The sequence below is a fragment of the Mixophyes fleayi genome, chromosome 2 (genome assembly GCF_038048845.1).
Source record: "Mixophyes fleayi isolate aMixFle1 chromosome 2, aMixFle1.hap1, whole genome shotgun sequence".
Lineage (NCBI taxonomy): Eukaryota > Metazoa > Chordata > Amphibia > Anura > Limnodynastidae > Mixophyes > Mixophyes fleayi.
Genome location: NC_134403.1, coordinates 310,891,612 through 310,906,933, shown reverse-complemented (window position 1 = coordinate 310,906,933; position 15,322 = coordinate 310,891,612). Strand labels below are relative to the sequence as shown.

Sequence of the window (15,322 nt, the reverse complement as noted above, 5' to 3'; positions counted from 1 at the left end):
GCATTTTGATGTTGATATATTTTGGAATGTTGTCTTGTTAAAATATCCAACCTCTTAACAGCTTCAATATCTTCAGTGACTTTGGGACATTATCTTCTAGGATTTGTTGATATCTAGTTGAATCTGTTCTTCCTTCTACGGTTACAATATGATCCACACAACCCAAAAGCCTAATAGATCTACCAGTATGCCTAATAGTTGATGTTTTTATTGTCTTCACCTGTTTGTTTGGTTTTTTCAAATTTCTCTTTTTGTGGCCAAAAGTTCAATGTTTATTTCATCAGCTCTTTCTTTGTTGCTTATCTTGGTATTGTTTTGCATGATTCACATGATGACTCTTGCACTGAGGTCTTTGGAAAAGTTTCCTTATAACAGCTATTCCATACAGTGGCTGTACTGTGTTTAAGTAGGGCTGTACTTTGGAACTGTGGGCGACTGGCCCAGTGTTACTAAACCTTTCTGAACATTATTAAAGATTTTCCTGGTTTTCCAGATCCATGCTGCACTTTAACAGTTCTATTAACTTGCATTTTTAATTATTTTGACAGTGACAATACAAAGCTAGAAGCACTTTCTAGCCCTCTCCCTGCTTCTACTACAGCACGTGTCTGTCCTGATATCAGCACTGTTTTCTATTTCTTGAGACACAGTTACCAATTTGTCTCTCCTTAGCCTAATAGATGTCATACTGACATTTTCTGGGCCATGCAGGCCTAGGAGGATTTCTAACAGGTAAAATTCAGAGAGTTGCCAACTAAAAATGGCCCCTGATTGGATCACCATAGTACCTGTCCAACTAGTGGCACTTGGTGCACTTGCACCTTGAAAATGTGCTTGAAATTTACTCAGGTGCTCCACTATTGAACACTGGGGGCTCAGAAATGGTTGGTCTGCAGTGGCTCAGGCGACAATCATTGGGTAAGGGAGCTGTCCTTCACCTACCTAGGAGGATACTTTTTGACTGGCATTACCCTTTAAAGACTGAGACGCTTTCAGCTTCAATAGTAACTATTGTGGCATCACAGCCAATTGTTAACCTTGGTGTAAAGTTCAAAACTATGTGGATTAAGGTAAATGGCGCTAAATTATAATGCAGTCAATTAGAAACTTGTGTGAATTATCTTACAAAAAGCAACAAAATAACTTATTGTGTTGTAAATGAGTAAAAACTGTTAATGTAGCTTTGGACTAGTCAATGTCACACAAAGATTCAGTGTACAAGGAAGGATGTGCTGTGGCAGTCACAAGACCCACATGATCTGTAGTCACGATGTCTCAATCATCATGGCTTGTATGAGGTCAGCAAAGTTTAAACTGTTTGTTCTTCATTTTTACATAATATATAACTATAATCATAGTGTCTCGTGGTTCTGTTAACTAGGAAAAGCCATTCACATTGGTCTTTGTGGCTTTCAGATAATTAGAATGACTTCATGCATGATTGGTCTGTGCTATTTGTGTAAAGCTGTTCAGGTCCATATTTAGACGAGTAAGAGATGTCCAGAGTCACTAGTTGAACTGAGTTCTTGTCCCGACTATATGTAAACTCCTATTCATTGACTGGTTAGATGACAGTTGGAAGGCAATCCGTCAGGAATCCAATTTTACTGTCTACTAATTTTCAGGATCATGTGTGATGTTGTCACACTGGATTCTGACCTTTCAAAATGTTATCTTTTAGTCATTTTAGAGCTAGTGATATAGTTTTGTTCTGTGTAACCTTTAAATGAACAAGTACTTAGGACTCTTAAGCCTACAGTAAGCTTTGAGTTGGTTGTCAGTTTGATGTGAGTGGGTTAAATAGACCGAGGGCAGCTATCCCTGAAAACTGCAGTGCATTTCTTAGTCACGTGTCAGGGTTTCTTAAGCAGTTGCATGCTGGTTACCTTTTTCTTTTCTTATTATTTTTTTTTTGTTTTCTTTATGAACCTTTAAAGATATTGGGTAATTGGTTCCATTTGGAAAAATTTGTAATGAAGCTGTGGAGAGTAATATGCTGACAGGCAGTGGACGTCCTAGTTGTGTGCACTTAAAATGAGAAACTGAACATAATGCTGCACAGAGAAAAATAGAGGTCGGCATAGTAACTTGTGGGCTACATTCTTGTATGTTCTTCTGTGCTTGCATGGGATTCCTCTGGGTGCTCTGGTTTCCTCCCACAGTCCAAAGACATACTGGCAGGTTAATTGGCTTCCTGCATAATTGGTCTCCGTGTGTGAATATCTATGTGCCTCTGGTATGGGTGGAAAGTATATTGTAAGCTCTACTGGGACAAAGGCATATCTGAATGCATGTGTTCTCTGTACAGCACTGCATAACATGTTGGTGCTATACAAATAAAAGATTATTATAATCTTGTAAAATGGAATGGTCTGCTAGTTTCTACAGCTACATTTTAAATGAATGAGACTTTCAGGCTTAGATGTGGAAGTACGGTAACATAGCAAAGTTTCAGAAGAAAAGTCCTATTCATCTGATTCATCACACATTAACATGAACGGCCTTTTTGCCAGGTTTTCCCTGTACGTATATAAATTTAGATTTTTAGCTAATCTTCTTGTTGTCTTTCGTAGACCAGAAGTTTTTCATTTTTAAATGACTGTAAAAAAAGGCACTTTTTTTTAAACACCATTACCATAAAGGAGTCATTCCTGAAATTGTTGCTGAATCTTTTGAAATCACTATTCTAAAGCGCAGTGGTTGAAAACAAAGCAGCCTACTTTGTGGAAGATCAATTTGCATGTGTATGCCAATCTGAAACTGTGCTCACTGTGATTTACTGCATAATAGAAATAAATACTGGCTGTTTTTATAACTAATATACTGGCCCTTTTACCTTATAGCCCATGATGACGTCCTCTTACTAGTAAAGCAGGTGCCATTTAGTGTGTCTGTTTTTTCTCTCTCTCCATTAGCAGATGGTGTAGTAATACCACACATTTTGAAGGCCATTCTGAATGTCAGCAGAGCGCTAAAATAATATTTAGCTATATTATGTATCGAAGCAGTCATTTACAGGAATTTATTTTCTTCTCATATTGCAGTGATTGAAGAAGGCTCTTGTTAGTCCAAACATTAGACAAGGTGTTTAATTTCAACGTTCCTTGTATTTTTCTGTCTGCTCTTTTAGGATACCATCCAATAGGTTTCTCTACATAATATATTTATGTAACCTTTTGATTTTGCTTAGGACCCCAAAAGTTGTTCTAAATAAGGCATGGATTGTTTTTGTTTATTTGGGGGGTTTTTTGGGGGGCGGGGGGAGGATTTATTTTCTTAATATATAACTTTTATATTTGTTTTCTAATAAAACTTCCACAACTTTCTGTACAGTGTTTACTTTGACCGCTTGTGTGTTGCGCTGATGTGCTCTTCCTAGCAGAAACAGATGTACCAAATGAAAAGCACCTATGTGTAGGAGTCCCTACTAAGATTGCGAATATTATAGGTTCATTATGTACCGGTGTTTCCTTATGCAGGTCTGTGTCAACCACGTCTATTCTAAATACCTACTAACAGTGGGGAGATGGGTCTATCCACTTTTTCGGGATTGATTTGTTTTGGGGTGGGGGGGGGGGGTTTCTATGTCCTGCTGCCATATCAGCATTGATCATTTGGGATGTAGCTTGGAAGGCATGCAAGTTGAGTTTTGCATTAATGACTGATATGTTCTCTGTTTGCAATTCGAGGTGGTGAGATATCTTTTATATGAGCAATCTTTGTTGACCTTTCCCAATACATGTCAGAGGGGAAATGTTGTGCAGCTTAATTTAGTGTTTGGAGATGAGGGACTTGTTTTGAACCATTTCGAAAGGACTGTTTGTTGGGTTTTTTTTTAAACACTTTAATGTTTTTTTGTGAGCAAGTTGTAATAGTAAGAAATTCTTTTGAAAGTCTGTGCATCTGTCAACAGTCTCAGTGTTGCAAGCTGCATCTGCAACTATCCGAGTACTCTGTGGGTGTAACTACATACTTGGAGGTGTTGGTATGAGTTTGGTGCTGTTCTGTCATAAGTATTTTCGCTTAATTTTTAGCTTTGTGTATGGTGCTTTTTTTTTTTTTTTTTTTTTTTATCTGTGGACCTAAGTAATAATGGAAAATGTTTCATGTTTGTTCAAAGTAGTTTTACTGCTTAACCACAGCCAGTAATTGTTAGGTTTTGCGACTACCTGAGAAATATTTAAACCGGTATTTAATCTCACCCCTCCAATTTAATGAAGTTGCTCCAACATTCTCCAAATACAAGTATTTTTCTTTCTAAATCTCTAAATTCAGATTAATACTCTATTCAAATGTGTACTGTCTCCACTGATGAAGACACAAGCTTTACGTGTTAACATTTCACTAAAAGAAACAATTCTACACTGAGCTGATTATACACTCTGCACTCTTTCCAGATGTTCCTTGCTGGTGCTTCTTTGTATAGTATTTGGTGTTTGGCTGTGTCCAATTGAGGATGTAGTTACTGAACTATTGTGTTTAGCAGTATAATAGGACATTAAATTACTAGGATGACAGTACACTTATTTAGCATATACCTGATTTCCTCTTGTAGATTTGTACTTTATTACCAGACATTTTATAGCAAATCTTCAACATTTTTAATGGCAAATTCAATTCTTTGCTAGGGGATGCAATGTGCCTCTGGTACGGTCCGCAGATGCACATCGTGTCAGAGTTATTTCGCTCGCATCCCTTGGAGATGTGAGAGAAAATGATCAGAGTTTTCTGTACTGTATTAGCCTGCAAGGTGCACCGCCATACATCAAGGCGGTTTCTGGCGACACATCGCGGCTAGCTGCCCCCATGGGGGGATAGCATTGTCATCTGAAATTATTTGCTAAGTTGCTTTAAACCTATGCAAGATTTATGTGAGCTTTTATAGAAGAGAATGACCAACAAATCAGCAAATCATTTTTGTTGTGCTATTACTTGGTACCATTTCTTTCCCATATTTTTTTCCTGAAACAATTGAAAAGGTCTGTATAATGTACAAGAAGCTGCATGCATCTGTATTTACGTTTTTTATTCTACACAACGTTTTTCATCTCGTGTAAATAATAATTGAATAAGATTTTTAATATATATATATATATATATATATATATATATATATATATATATATATATATAAAAATGTGTTCACCAAAATAAACATATTGCTATGTAATCTTAATGTCTGTCATAGTTTCCACTCAACTCCCATTTGATGAAGTCATGACTTGAGATTACTAGTTTTATTCAGAGCTGTGTAAATAATTAACTCATTTTTAAATGTTTCCCCATAATAATAATTTTAATAAAACAAAAAAGTATATGTCTTCATGTATGTGTGAAAAATTTAAACTGGTAATCTTTGTTGGTTGGCTTTGTGTAATTAATTTGTTCTGTGTATGTCTGTACAGTACAATGAAGAATGAGTTTTGTTGCACGTATATAGTACTTTTACACCGCTTCGTATATGTAATAAGGATGTAAATATTGATTAATTTGGCAAATGCCTAAACAGTGTTTATTTTGGTGGGGGAGAGGTGTTGTGGACATTTATCCATTGGGCTCTCTGTTTGGCCCCATTTCTTCTGCACTTCTGGTCCCTCACTTCCCTCATATTTCGGCATTGTTAGGGGAATTACTAGGGTCTGCGAATTCGGCAAACCAGGTAGAAGATGGGTTGGTGGTGGGAAGGTTTTCCACTTGTTAACAGGCTTATAACCATTTAACAAGATAACTTGCAAAAGTTTTATATTGCTTTATTGAAACTTGGTGAAACAATTTCTACATTTTATACATAAAACTTCACAGTATACAAGGAGGGAGTTCTAACCTACACTGTGTTCAGTATGTTGTACACATATATTATAATAAAAACAATCTCTACTTATCATACTTTGTCTTAAAGATCTCAAAACAGCTTTGTACACACATAAACTGCTTAATGCACTGCATGATAGGTTTACTACTATAGAAATTGTCATGATGTGGAAATTGTTCCGTCACTGTACATACGATTATACTAAATTTTAAATCATACTAAATTCTTTCATGTTAAAACTTTGCAGGAAAATATAAATGATAAAATAATATCTGCAATTTTAGCTCTTGATGTGATGACTCTCTGTCCTACGCACTTAATTTCAAAGGGAAGACAGAATTTGTGATCAAATTACTGGATGATGATTCTGCGAAATCTATTTAGTACATCCCATATATAAGCATGTGGGTATTATTTACTGGTCACTTTGGTTGATACTATATATGTATGTAAAAAAAAGAAAAAAAGTCTTAAAGGATCAGCAATATATAATGTATGCAAATGTGCTTGCATGACCGTAAAAAAAAGTGCACCTTCAGAACTACGTTTGCTTTTTTTCCCCCTAACCTCTAGGATGAAGGAAGTATAAATGAGATTGCAATCACACACCATGTCAAGGAAGGATGCGAGAAAGCTGACCCCTCACAGTTCGAGCTTCTCAAGGTACTTGGACAAGGCTCATTTGGAAAGGTGAGTGTAGGATATTACTGTCCAACTTTTCTTCCCAGTGTTTTTAGTTAAATTCATACATGTGGGCACAATGCTGGCATCCTCATCAAGTTTTATTCTGAATTTTGGCTTATAGGGGAAACTGAAGGCATGGTCATTCCTTTAGGAGACTGTTCCTAGTATAGTAGTTCTCAGCCTCTTCCATCGGCACCCATTTAATGTCTGCAAATTAGTTTGACTTGTTTAATGTTTCATCTAATTTCTTTACTGTTGTCTCTAATTTAAAATGATCCTCACATATACACATTAAACAGATAAAAAGTCAACAGATACAGGAGGTGCAAGCAAAATGAGTTTTAAAAATGAGCTCATTTGTTGATGTAATAAGGGTCTGAGAAAGTGGCCCTTCCTGGAGAGTTCCCACAATCGTTTGTGTTTGGCAGTTTGAACCCAAATCCTAACTTGTAGCTAGTGGAACTTGTTATACCAGTTTCATTCATTTAATGAATATCAGGCAGGTGTGTAAAACGTTTTACCTGCCTATGTAGGGCCACTACACTATGAAATGCTTTGACTGCAAGCAAAGAGAGTGGTCCTGTTTTACAGTATTATTTCAGGGGAGTTGTAGAATCTTGAATAGTTTTTATCTTAATAACCGTAAAATTGCCTGAGAGAGAATCTGATCTTTATGAACTATATTAAAACACTCAACCAGACCCTTCTTTACCTTAGGGTTCAGTAATTCCCTCCTGCTTTCGCCTCTCCCTTCCCTCTCCATAGGTCAAACACACTAAGTTGGTCACTCGGGATCTCCTCTTTGGTCCCCCAGCCCTCCGTTTCCTGGTTGCTCCTAGCTCACCACCCCCCTTAGAGCCTAGGGCTCTATGCTGGTCCCCTTGATGGCTTCTCCATCATGTCCTATCCCTCACCAGCACTTGCGACAAATGGACTTTGGTCCGCTATGTCGGTCCCTTTATACCCTTAACCCCTGGTCCACCATCCCTTCTCCTCACTGGTTGTCACCTACCAAGTCATTCCCTGTGTATACTTCTTTCTTTCTTCTCCTCACTGATATTTCTTCCCTCTTCTGGTCTCTTATTTCCTATAATGTCAAGGGCCTCAACTCCCCTCAGAAACGGGCTAAGCTCCATTCGTCTCTCAAGTCCCTTAAAGGAGACCTGATATTTCTACAAGAAACACATTTTGTCAACCACCTCCACCCCGAGCTTCGTTCCCGAAAATTCCCCCTGACATACCATGCCTGTGACCATAGGCAGAAAAAGCGAGGAGCAGTAATTTTGTTTGCACGCCACTTAATTTTTGAACTCCACGACTGCCATAAGGATAAAGAAGGTAGATTCCTTATTCTCATAGGCACTCTAAATAATCTCCCCTGCACTCTAGTGAATCTCTATGCACCCAACACCGGCCAGCATAAATTCTTCAAGAAATTTGGCTCTCTGTTAGTGCGTGTTCGTCAGGGTGAACTTATTGTCGCTGGTGACTTCAATGCTGTATTAGCTTCGACTATAGATCGCTCCTCGGTCTCCTCCTCTTCTCCCCCGAGGAGAGATGCTCACACCACTGCTGCCTTACAGGCTTTTCTGAAACTCCACAACTTATATGATTCATGGACAATACTAGACCCCTTGGCCAGGGACTATACCTTCTTCTCTTCTCCCCATACCACTTACTCTAGGATTGATATGATCCTGCTCAGCCACGACCTCACTCTTAAACTTAGCTCTTCCCAGATCTTTCCTGTCACCTGGTCGGGCCATGCCCCTGTTTCCGCTATACTTACCGGCCTTGCCCACCGTCCTCCTAAAGCAACCTGGAGAATTAACGAGTCACTCCTACATGATAAAGATACCATTACTCACCTTCAAACTCTTCTCTCTGAATACTTTGAGACGAACGACACCCCTGATATCTCCCCTATGACTCTTTGGGACGCCCATAAGGCGGTAATACGGGGTCATCTTATTGCTCTGGCATCTTGGACTAAGCTACTTCGCCTGGCTAAAACTATCCAACTGACGGACTCGCTGAGAGCTCTAGAGCAACGTCACAAATTGAACCCTGATCCCTTGGTTCTTCAGGAAATTGCTTCTGTGCGAGGTGAATTAAATCTCTTATTATCCCACCAGGTTGCTAATAAACTGAAGTGGCTCAATCAGCGCTTTTATGAAAAGGGCGATAAGGCCAATAGATTACTGGCCACCAAACTCAGAGCTAAGATAGCGGCCCGGAATCTCCTTGCTATCAGGGACTCAGACGGGGTTTTACACTATGACCCTCAGCGGATACGTGCCGCCTTCCAATCGTACTACACCAAACTTTACAACCTTCCCCAACCCTCTGACCCCTTGGTATCCCAGCAACACTCGCAGTTGATTGAGTCTTTTCTTTCTTCTGCTAAGCTTCCAAAACTCTCTCCACAGGCTAGTACTCTACTAGGGGATGAGATTACTAAGGAGGAGATTGTACAGACTGTAAAGTCCCAGAAATCTGGAAAGGCTCCGGGGCCTGATGGCTTCACGGCTGTCTACTATAAGAGCTATGCTGGGCTTCTGGTCCCTCGTTTGCACACCCTCTTCAACTCAATCATGACTGGGGGTTCTTGGTCCAGGGATTCTTTGGAGGCTCGGATCTCGGTCATTCATAAAGAGGGTAAAGATGTTCATGACTGCGCTAGTTATCGCCATATCTCCCTACTCAATACAGATGTTAAATTATATGCTAAAATTTTGGCTAATAGATTAAATTCGGTCCTCCCCTCCCTTGTACATTACGATCAGGTTGGCTTCATACCGGGCCGTCAGGCCAGAGACAATACCAGGAGAGTCGTTGATCTGATTCATATCATTAATACCAGGGAGGATCCAGCTATTATTCTCTCCCTCGATGCCGAGAAGGCATTTGACAGGATCTCTTGGAGCTTTATGTCCCGAGCCTTGTCGGCGTTTGGCATCTCAGGTAGCCTCCTTACTGGTATTCAAGCCTTATATTCTCGACCCACTGCAAGAGTTATGATCAACGGCTCTCCCTCAGACCTTATTACTATATCCAGCGGTACCCGCCAAGGTTGTCCTCTGTCCCCTCTCATCTTTGCCCTCGTTATAGAACCTCTTGCTGCCTCTATCCGGGCCTGTCCAGATATACGGGGTGTGCGAACGGGGGAGTAAGCTCTCTCTCTTTGCGGATGATGTCCTGTTGACTCTCCAGCAGCCAGGGGAGTCGCTTCCCGGACTCTTCAACATTTTACACCATTATGGGCACCTTTCAGGTTACAAAATTAATATTGCAAAATCGGAAGCCCTCCTCCTGAATATCCCCTCCCTGGAGGGACTAGCACTCGCCTCCCGTTTTAACTTTCGTGGCAAAGAAAGAAAATTAAATACTTAGGTATTTTTGTTACCGACCCCTACGACTCTCTGTATCGGGAGAACTACCCGGGCCTCTTTGCTAAAATCAAATCAGAACTTTTCTCCTGGCGCTCATTGATCATCTCGTGGCTGGGCAGGATCATTTCTGTCAAGATGAACCTCCTTCCTAAGCTTCTTTATTTCTTTCAGACCCTTCCTGTTAGAGTCCCCCTTTCGGATCTTTCATCTCTCCAAAAATGTCTCTCTAGATTTGTCTGGAACGGTCGGTCTCCCAGGATTAAGCTGGCTCTCTTAAAGAGACCCACCAGAAGTGGTGGTAGGGGTTTCCCGGATTTGAAAATTTACTACTGGGCGGCTCACCTGAGCCATATTGTAGCCTCCTTTGCACCCCCTGCGAAATTGTCGTGGGTCGACATTGAATCCGCCTATCTTAAATTTCCAGTTCTTTCTTGTATTTGGGGTCTCTCAAAACAAGCTAGATCTCCCCTTACTTGCCGATTCCCCATCTTATTATTTTCAGCTACGATCTGGGAGACCTGCCGGCCCCATCTCAAAATCCCGATATCCTCTTTTCCTGTCCTACCTCTTTGGGGTAACCCTGCCTTTCCTCCTGGGCTCTCCTCTACCTTCTATAGTCTCTGGGTCTCTGCAGGTGTTCGTTTTGCAGGGGATCTAATACTTCATGGTGCCTTTATCTCCAGGGATGATCTGCGCTCTAAATTCCCAAGTCTCCATCCTAAATTCTATGAGTATTTCCAGTTACGGCACTTTGTGGGCTCTCTCCTCGGGGGGACTCCTTCCCCCTCTCGTGCTTCCCCCTTTGAAACTTTGTCTCTCCTCACCTTCGGGTAGGGGCACGATTTCCTATATCTATAGCCTTATTCTTGATGTACTTTTACCTTTGGGCGGTAGGCATGAGAGGGAGTGGGAGAGGGACCTGGGCCCCCCCCCGGAGGAGGATTGCTGGGAAACCATAAGGGAACAGGTTGCCACCAGTTCTATTTCCACTTTAGTTAAGGAGAACGCTTATAAACTATACTATAGATGGTACTACACCCCTGACAAACTTACTAAAATGTTCCCCTCTAGTTCTCCATTATGCTGGCGGGGTTGTGGCCAGATGGGTTTTTTCTTACATATCTGGTGGTCCTGCCCTAAAATATCCTCCTTTTGGGACCGAGTTAGGGCCCTCCTCTCCTCTCTCCTTCCGTGCCCCGTCCGGAAAGACCCATGGTCTTTTCTTCTCTGATTGATGATGATAGACAGTCTGCGAAATTGGCATCCCATGTCCTTGCAGCTGCGCGATGCCTAGTAGCGAAGTTATGGAAACAAGTTGAACCCCCCCACTATGGCGGCTCTGCGATCCTATATTTGGTTCATTGCACGGATGGAACAGATTACATACCACCTTCACGATAAGGACGATAAATTCCACCAGATTTGGGCTCCTTGGCTTTACTTATAACCCCTTAGCTCCTGCACCAACTCCTTCCTGTTAAGTGATAGGCATAGGGGACCTGACTCCTGAAGCGGTTAACCCTGTCCCAAATACCCAGGTAATACTCTCTCCTGAACTTCTTTTATTGAAAAAAAAAAATAAGATAAAGGGAAGAATGTTCTCTTTTTTTTTTTTTTTATTATTTATCTATTTTCTTTAGGTGACGACCAGTGCCCCCCCCTCCCCCCTCCCTTATCCCCCTCTATACTATTATAAAATGTTATTGATGTTTGAATATCCTGAGTAACAATGGTATACTTACCTGTTTCCTCAATGGCATTCTGTTGATGTCTTGCATATCCATTACTTAATTTTCTGTTACAATGTTATTTATTCATGTCTTGCTTTGCTTCCTGTTTTGTTTTGGGTTTTTTTCTACTTATGCAATGTACTAATTTGTTGACTCGTATCTGTATATCATTGCGATTTCTCAATATAAATAGTTAAAAAAAACACTCAACCAGAGTTGTCCAAGAACCTTGGACAGGATTTTAAGATCCATGTTGAGCAGAGAATTAGGTCTGCATTGTTTGCACAGTTGCACATTTTTACCCGACTTAGGGAATACCACCACTATTACCTTATATATAGGTTCTGGAGGGCACTCTGTCTAAAAACCTTCATTACGGACGTATAACAACTTTAGCAATAAACTTTCCCAATGCATTCCAACTGGAGCTTTTCCAGATAGGATAGATGCTACACCATCCACCAGTTTCTCCAGTGTAATAGGAGCCTCCAATTGATCCCTACACTCAGGAGACAGAAGCTGAAAAGAAGTGAGATCTAAAAAAATAAATAAAACAATTGTTGAAGTTTATGCTGCAGTAGAGGAATAAAGATGATAATATAAGTGTTTAACCTTGTATAGGATATCCTGAGCTATTGATTATTGTGGGAAATGTTTTTAATCCCAATAACGGAAAACTTGTTTGTGTTCTGGAAATACAGGTAGTTGGATTTTCTCTTTATTTCTTGATTTGAAAGATTAACATCTGCTGGGTCTGCTACATATATATTATCTGGGACCTGGATCTGCTTAACAAACTCCTCTGCCACCATTATCTTGCACTAGTATCTCTGTTTTTCAGAAAGAATGTGGACACCTCCTGGATAATTGTTGAAGGGGGTTGAGGAGTAATTTTGAATGAGTAAGGGTTAACCTTTCATAACGACCTAAAGTCAGACAAGTGGAAGTCTTAAAAATTGTAATGTGTAATTAGCACATTACTCAGATTTGTAAACGGTAGCACCTTTGGCTGGCAGGGTTATAATTAAAGACTTGCATTGAAACGTGTATTAAGAAACAATAGTGCAACACATGGGAACACATGAATCTTACTATAGCATCTGTTCTGAAGGGAACATATGTTATTGTCCGTTTATAGTAATACTGCTGCAGGTAAACCAAATAATAATAGGCAATACCTCTTCAGTCACAACCCTCAGGCTAGCCATGTGTTATAACATATGGCATTCAGTGCCTGCCACTGCTTTCTAAAATCTGTAGAATATTTTTCTCATCTGAACATTCAAAGAAAAGTTTAGATAGAATGAAACATTGCCTCCATGTAGTTATCTTCTTTCTCCTTCATTTTCTTAGAATACTATCTCTTTCAGTAATTTAATATTTTAGCCAGCATTGGGAACCCCAGATGAACGACATGTCAACTTCACAGAAAGAGTAGTAATTTTTTTTGTCTCTAAACAATTCTAGTTTCCATTTTTCTAGGTCCTTCATTTTAGAGACACAGGAGGAGTAATCCTATCCTCCACCTCCCCAAGTCCTAAATCTCAGCCACTGGTGTGATCGCTCATCTTTTTCACTGCATGCCTATTTATTCCAGTGTACTCCTTTATGCCTCCCCAGCAAGTAGAAAGTACACTAAATGTTTTACATTTATTAATCTGAGATGGCATCTCTTCCTGTGGGCTCTAAATCGGCGTCGGTGGAGACTGACATTTGCAAGTGTATTATGCAGCCCTGCAGTGTTGGCACAGGTAACACGTTTTATAGGAGAGGGACCACTTCTGTTACTTGCAGCATTTGTCTCCCAGCTGGGGAGCTCTCTGATCCGCCATGTCGTCACCCCCAAAAGCCACTAATTGAACATCTCCACCACCTCCCTTCATAGAAGATTGAGCAAAATGCTGTAACATAGCCAAGGCGTCCCTCAATGACTCATGCTGCGTCCTTGCTCCAGTGTCATTTTGGACAGCAGAATCGGGACTGGAACCGGTTTTGAACACTCTAGATTTCTGTACCACCTTATTTTGCTTTTAGACGCTAATAAAGATAACACGAATACCAGGTGATCCAGAATAGTAAGTTTTTGCATGGCTTTGGCAGCCAGTTTTTATAAATTGCATGACTGGTCTAAAGGTATAAAAATGTCATGAGCAGAAAATTGGAAGCTTTAGGGGTAGTTTTATCAAACCTATACAGGAAAAGTAGACAACAGTTCCAACCAATCGAATTCTAGCTATAATTTTCTAGAATGTCCTAGATAAATAATAGCTAGAATCTGATTGGTTGCTAGGGAAGCATCTCCATTTTAATTTTTTTTCTTTTCTTTTTTCTTTTTTTTTTAAAACTATTTGAATCTACTCCTCAATGTTAAATAATTATTTGGAACTTTGTTGATTGGTAGTATGCATTAGGTTTAGTTAGCATCGTAGTGATCCACCCTAAATTACACTTCTGTTCTATGGGTTATCTGTCTAGGTTCTGCACTTCAAAACCCAGGGTGAATACAAAACAAAACTGAGCAATTTGTTACAAAAGTATTTGATTAAAGGCACCCCATGTCTTGATAAATAAATGCTGCCTTGCTCCAAATATTAAATAGGGATTTTCCTGGAAGAAGCCAAATCTGCATTATTTTGAAAGCTTGTTAGCCTTAGGCTAAAATTTGTACATTTACTATTCTTTCACAGGTATGCACCTATATATTTATACATTTTATTTTATTTTTTTATATATAAAGACAAGATCGGGACAGAACATAAATGTTGCAGTACAATGCCACTATTGTAAGTTGCACAACATAGGTAGCCATGGGTTTTCCATGTTTCACAATCCCTTTTTGGAGTTAACTTATGCATTTCTAATTGATCTAGAATACCTTCCTGCTGGAGATACTAAATACAGCCAATGGTCAGGGCCGCCGAGAGGGGGGGGGAGCGGGTACATTTTACCCGGGCCCGGGCTTGCCAGGGGGCCCGGACCGGGCCTTCGCTGCAAATTTGTTTGGTTTTTTTTGTTGGTTTTTTTTTCCATCTTCCGTCTTTTCATTTTAATTTTTTTTTTTCCGGGGGAGGGGGGGGGGGGGGCGGGGGTCGGTCCGGCAAGATCGTTGGTGGGGGGAGCTGGGACAAAAAAAACAAACCAAAAAAAATTAATACTCACGTGATCGGCGCCGCGTCCCTCCTCGTTCTTCTCTGCACCATTCACACTGACTGTCGGGCGTGATGTCATCAAGTCACGCCCGTCAGTCAGTGAGGAGCGCCGCAGCCAGCATGAAGAAAGCAGCATGAAGACAGAAGAGAAGAGAAGAAAAGAAAGAAGCTGACAAAGGTAAGCAAAGAAATGGAGAGGCAAGAGGAGGAAAGAACAGAAAGGGACAGTACTATAAAGAAGGGGAAGAGAGGCACAGAGGAAAATAAAATGGGAAGAGAGGCACAAAGGAAAATAAAATGGGAAGAGAGCCACAAAGGAAAATAAAAGGGGAAGAGAGGCACAAAGGAAAATAAAAGGGGAAGAGAGGCACAGAGGAAAATAAAATGGGAAGAGAGGCACAAAGGAAAATAAAATGGGAAGAGAGGCACAAAGGAAAATAAAAGGGGAAGAGAGGCACAAAGGAAAATAAAATGGGAAGAGAGGCACAAAGGAAAATAAAATGGGAAGAGAGGCACAAAGGAAAATAAAATGGGAAGAGAGGCACAGAGGAAAAT

General features: G+C 40.3%; 1 protein-coding gene across 2 annotated transcripts in view; it reads left to right on the top strand.

The window, feature by feature from the left end:
• Positions 1-15,322, top strand: part of RPS6KA3 (ribosomal protein S6 kinase A3) — a 91,493-nt gene that overhangs the window by 46,273 nt on the left and 29,898 nt on the right. For both annotated transcript variants that reach the window (XM_075196553.1, XM_075196554.1), the window contains exon 2: positions 6,386-6,502. In XM_075196553.1, coding sequence (XP_075052654.1) covers positions 6,386-6,502 — 117 coding nt within the window. The remainder of the gene's footprint in view (positions 1-6,385; positions 6,503-15,322) is intronic.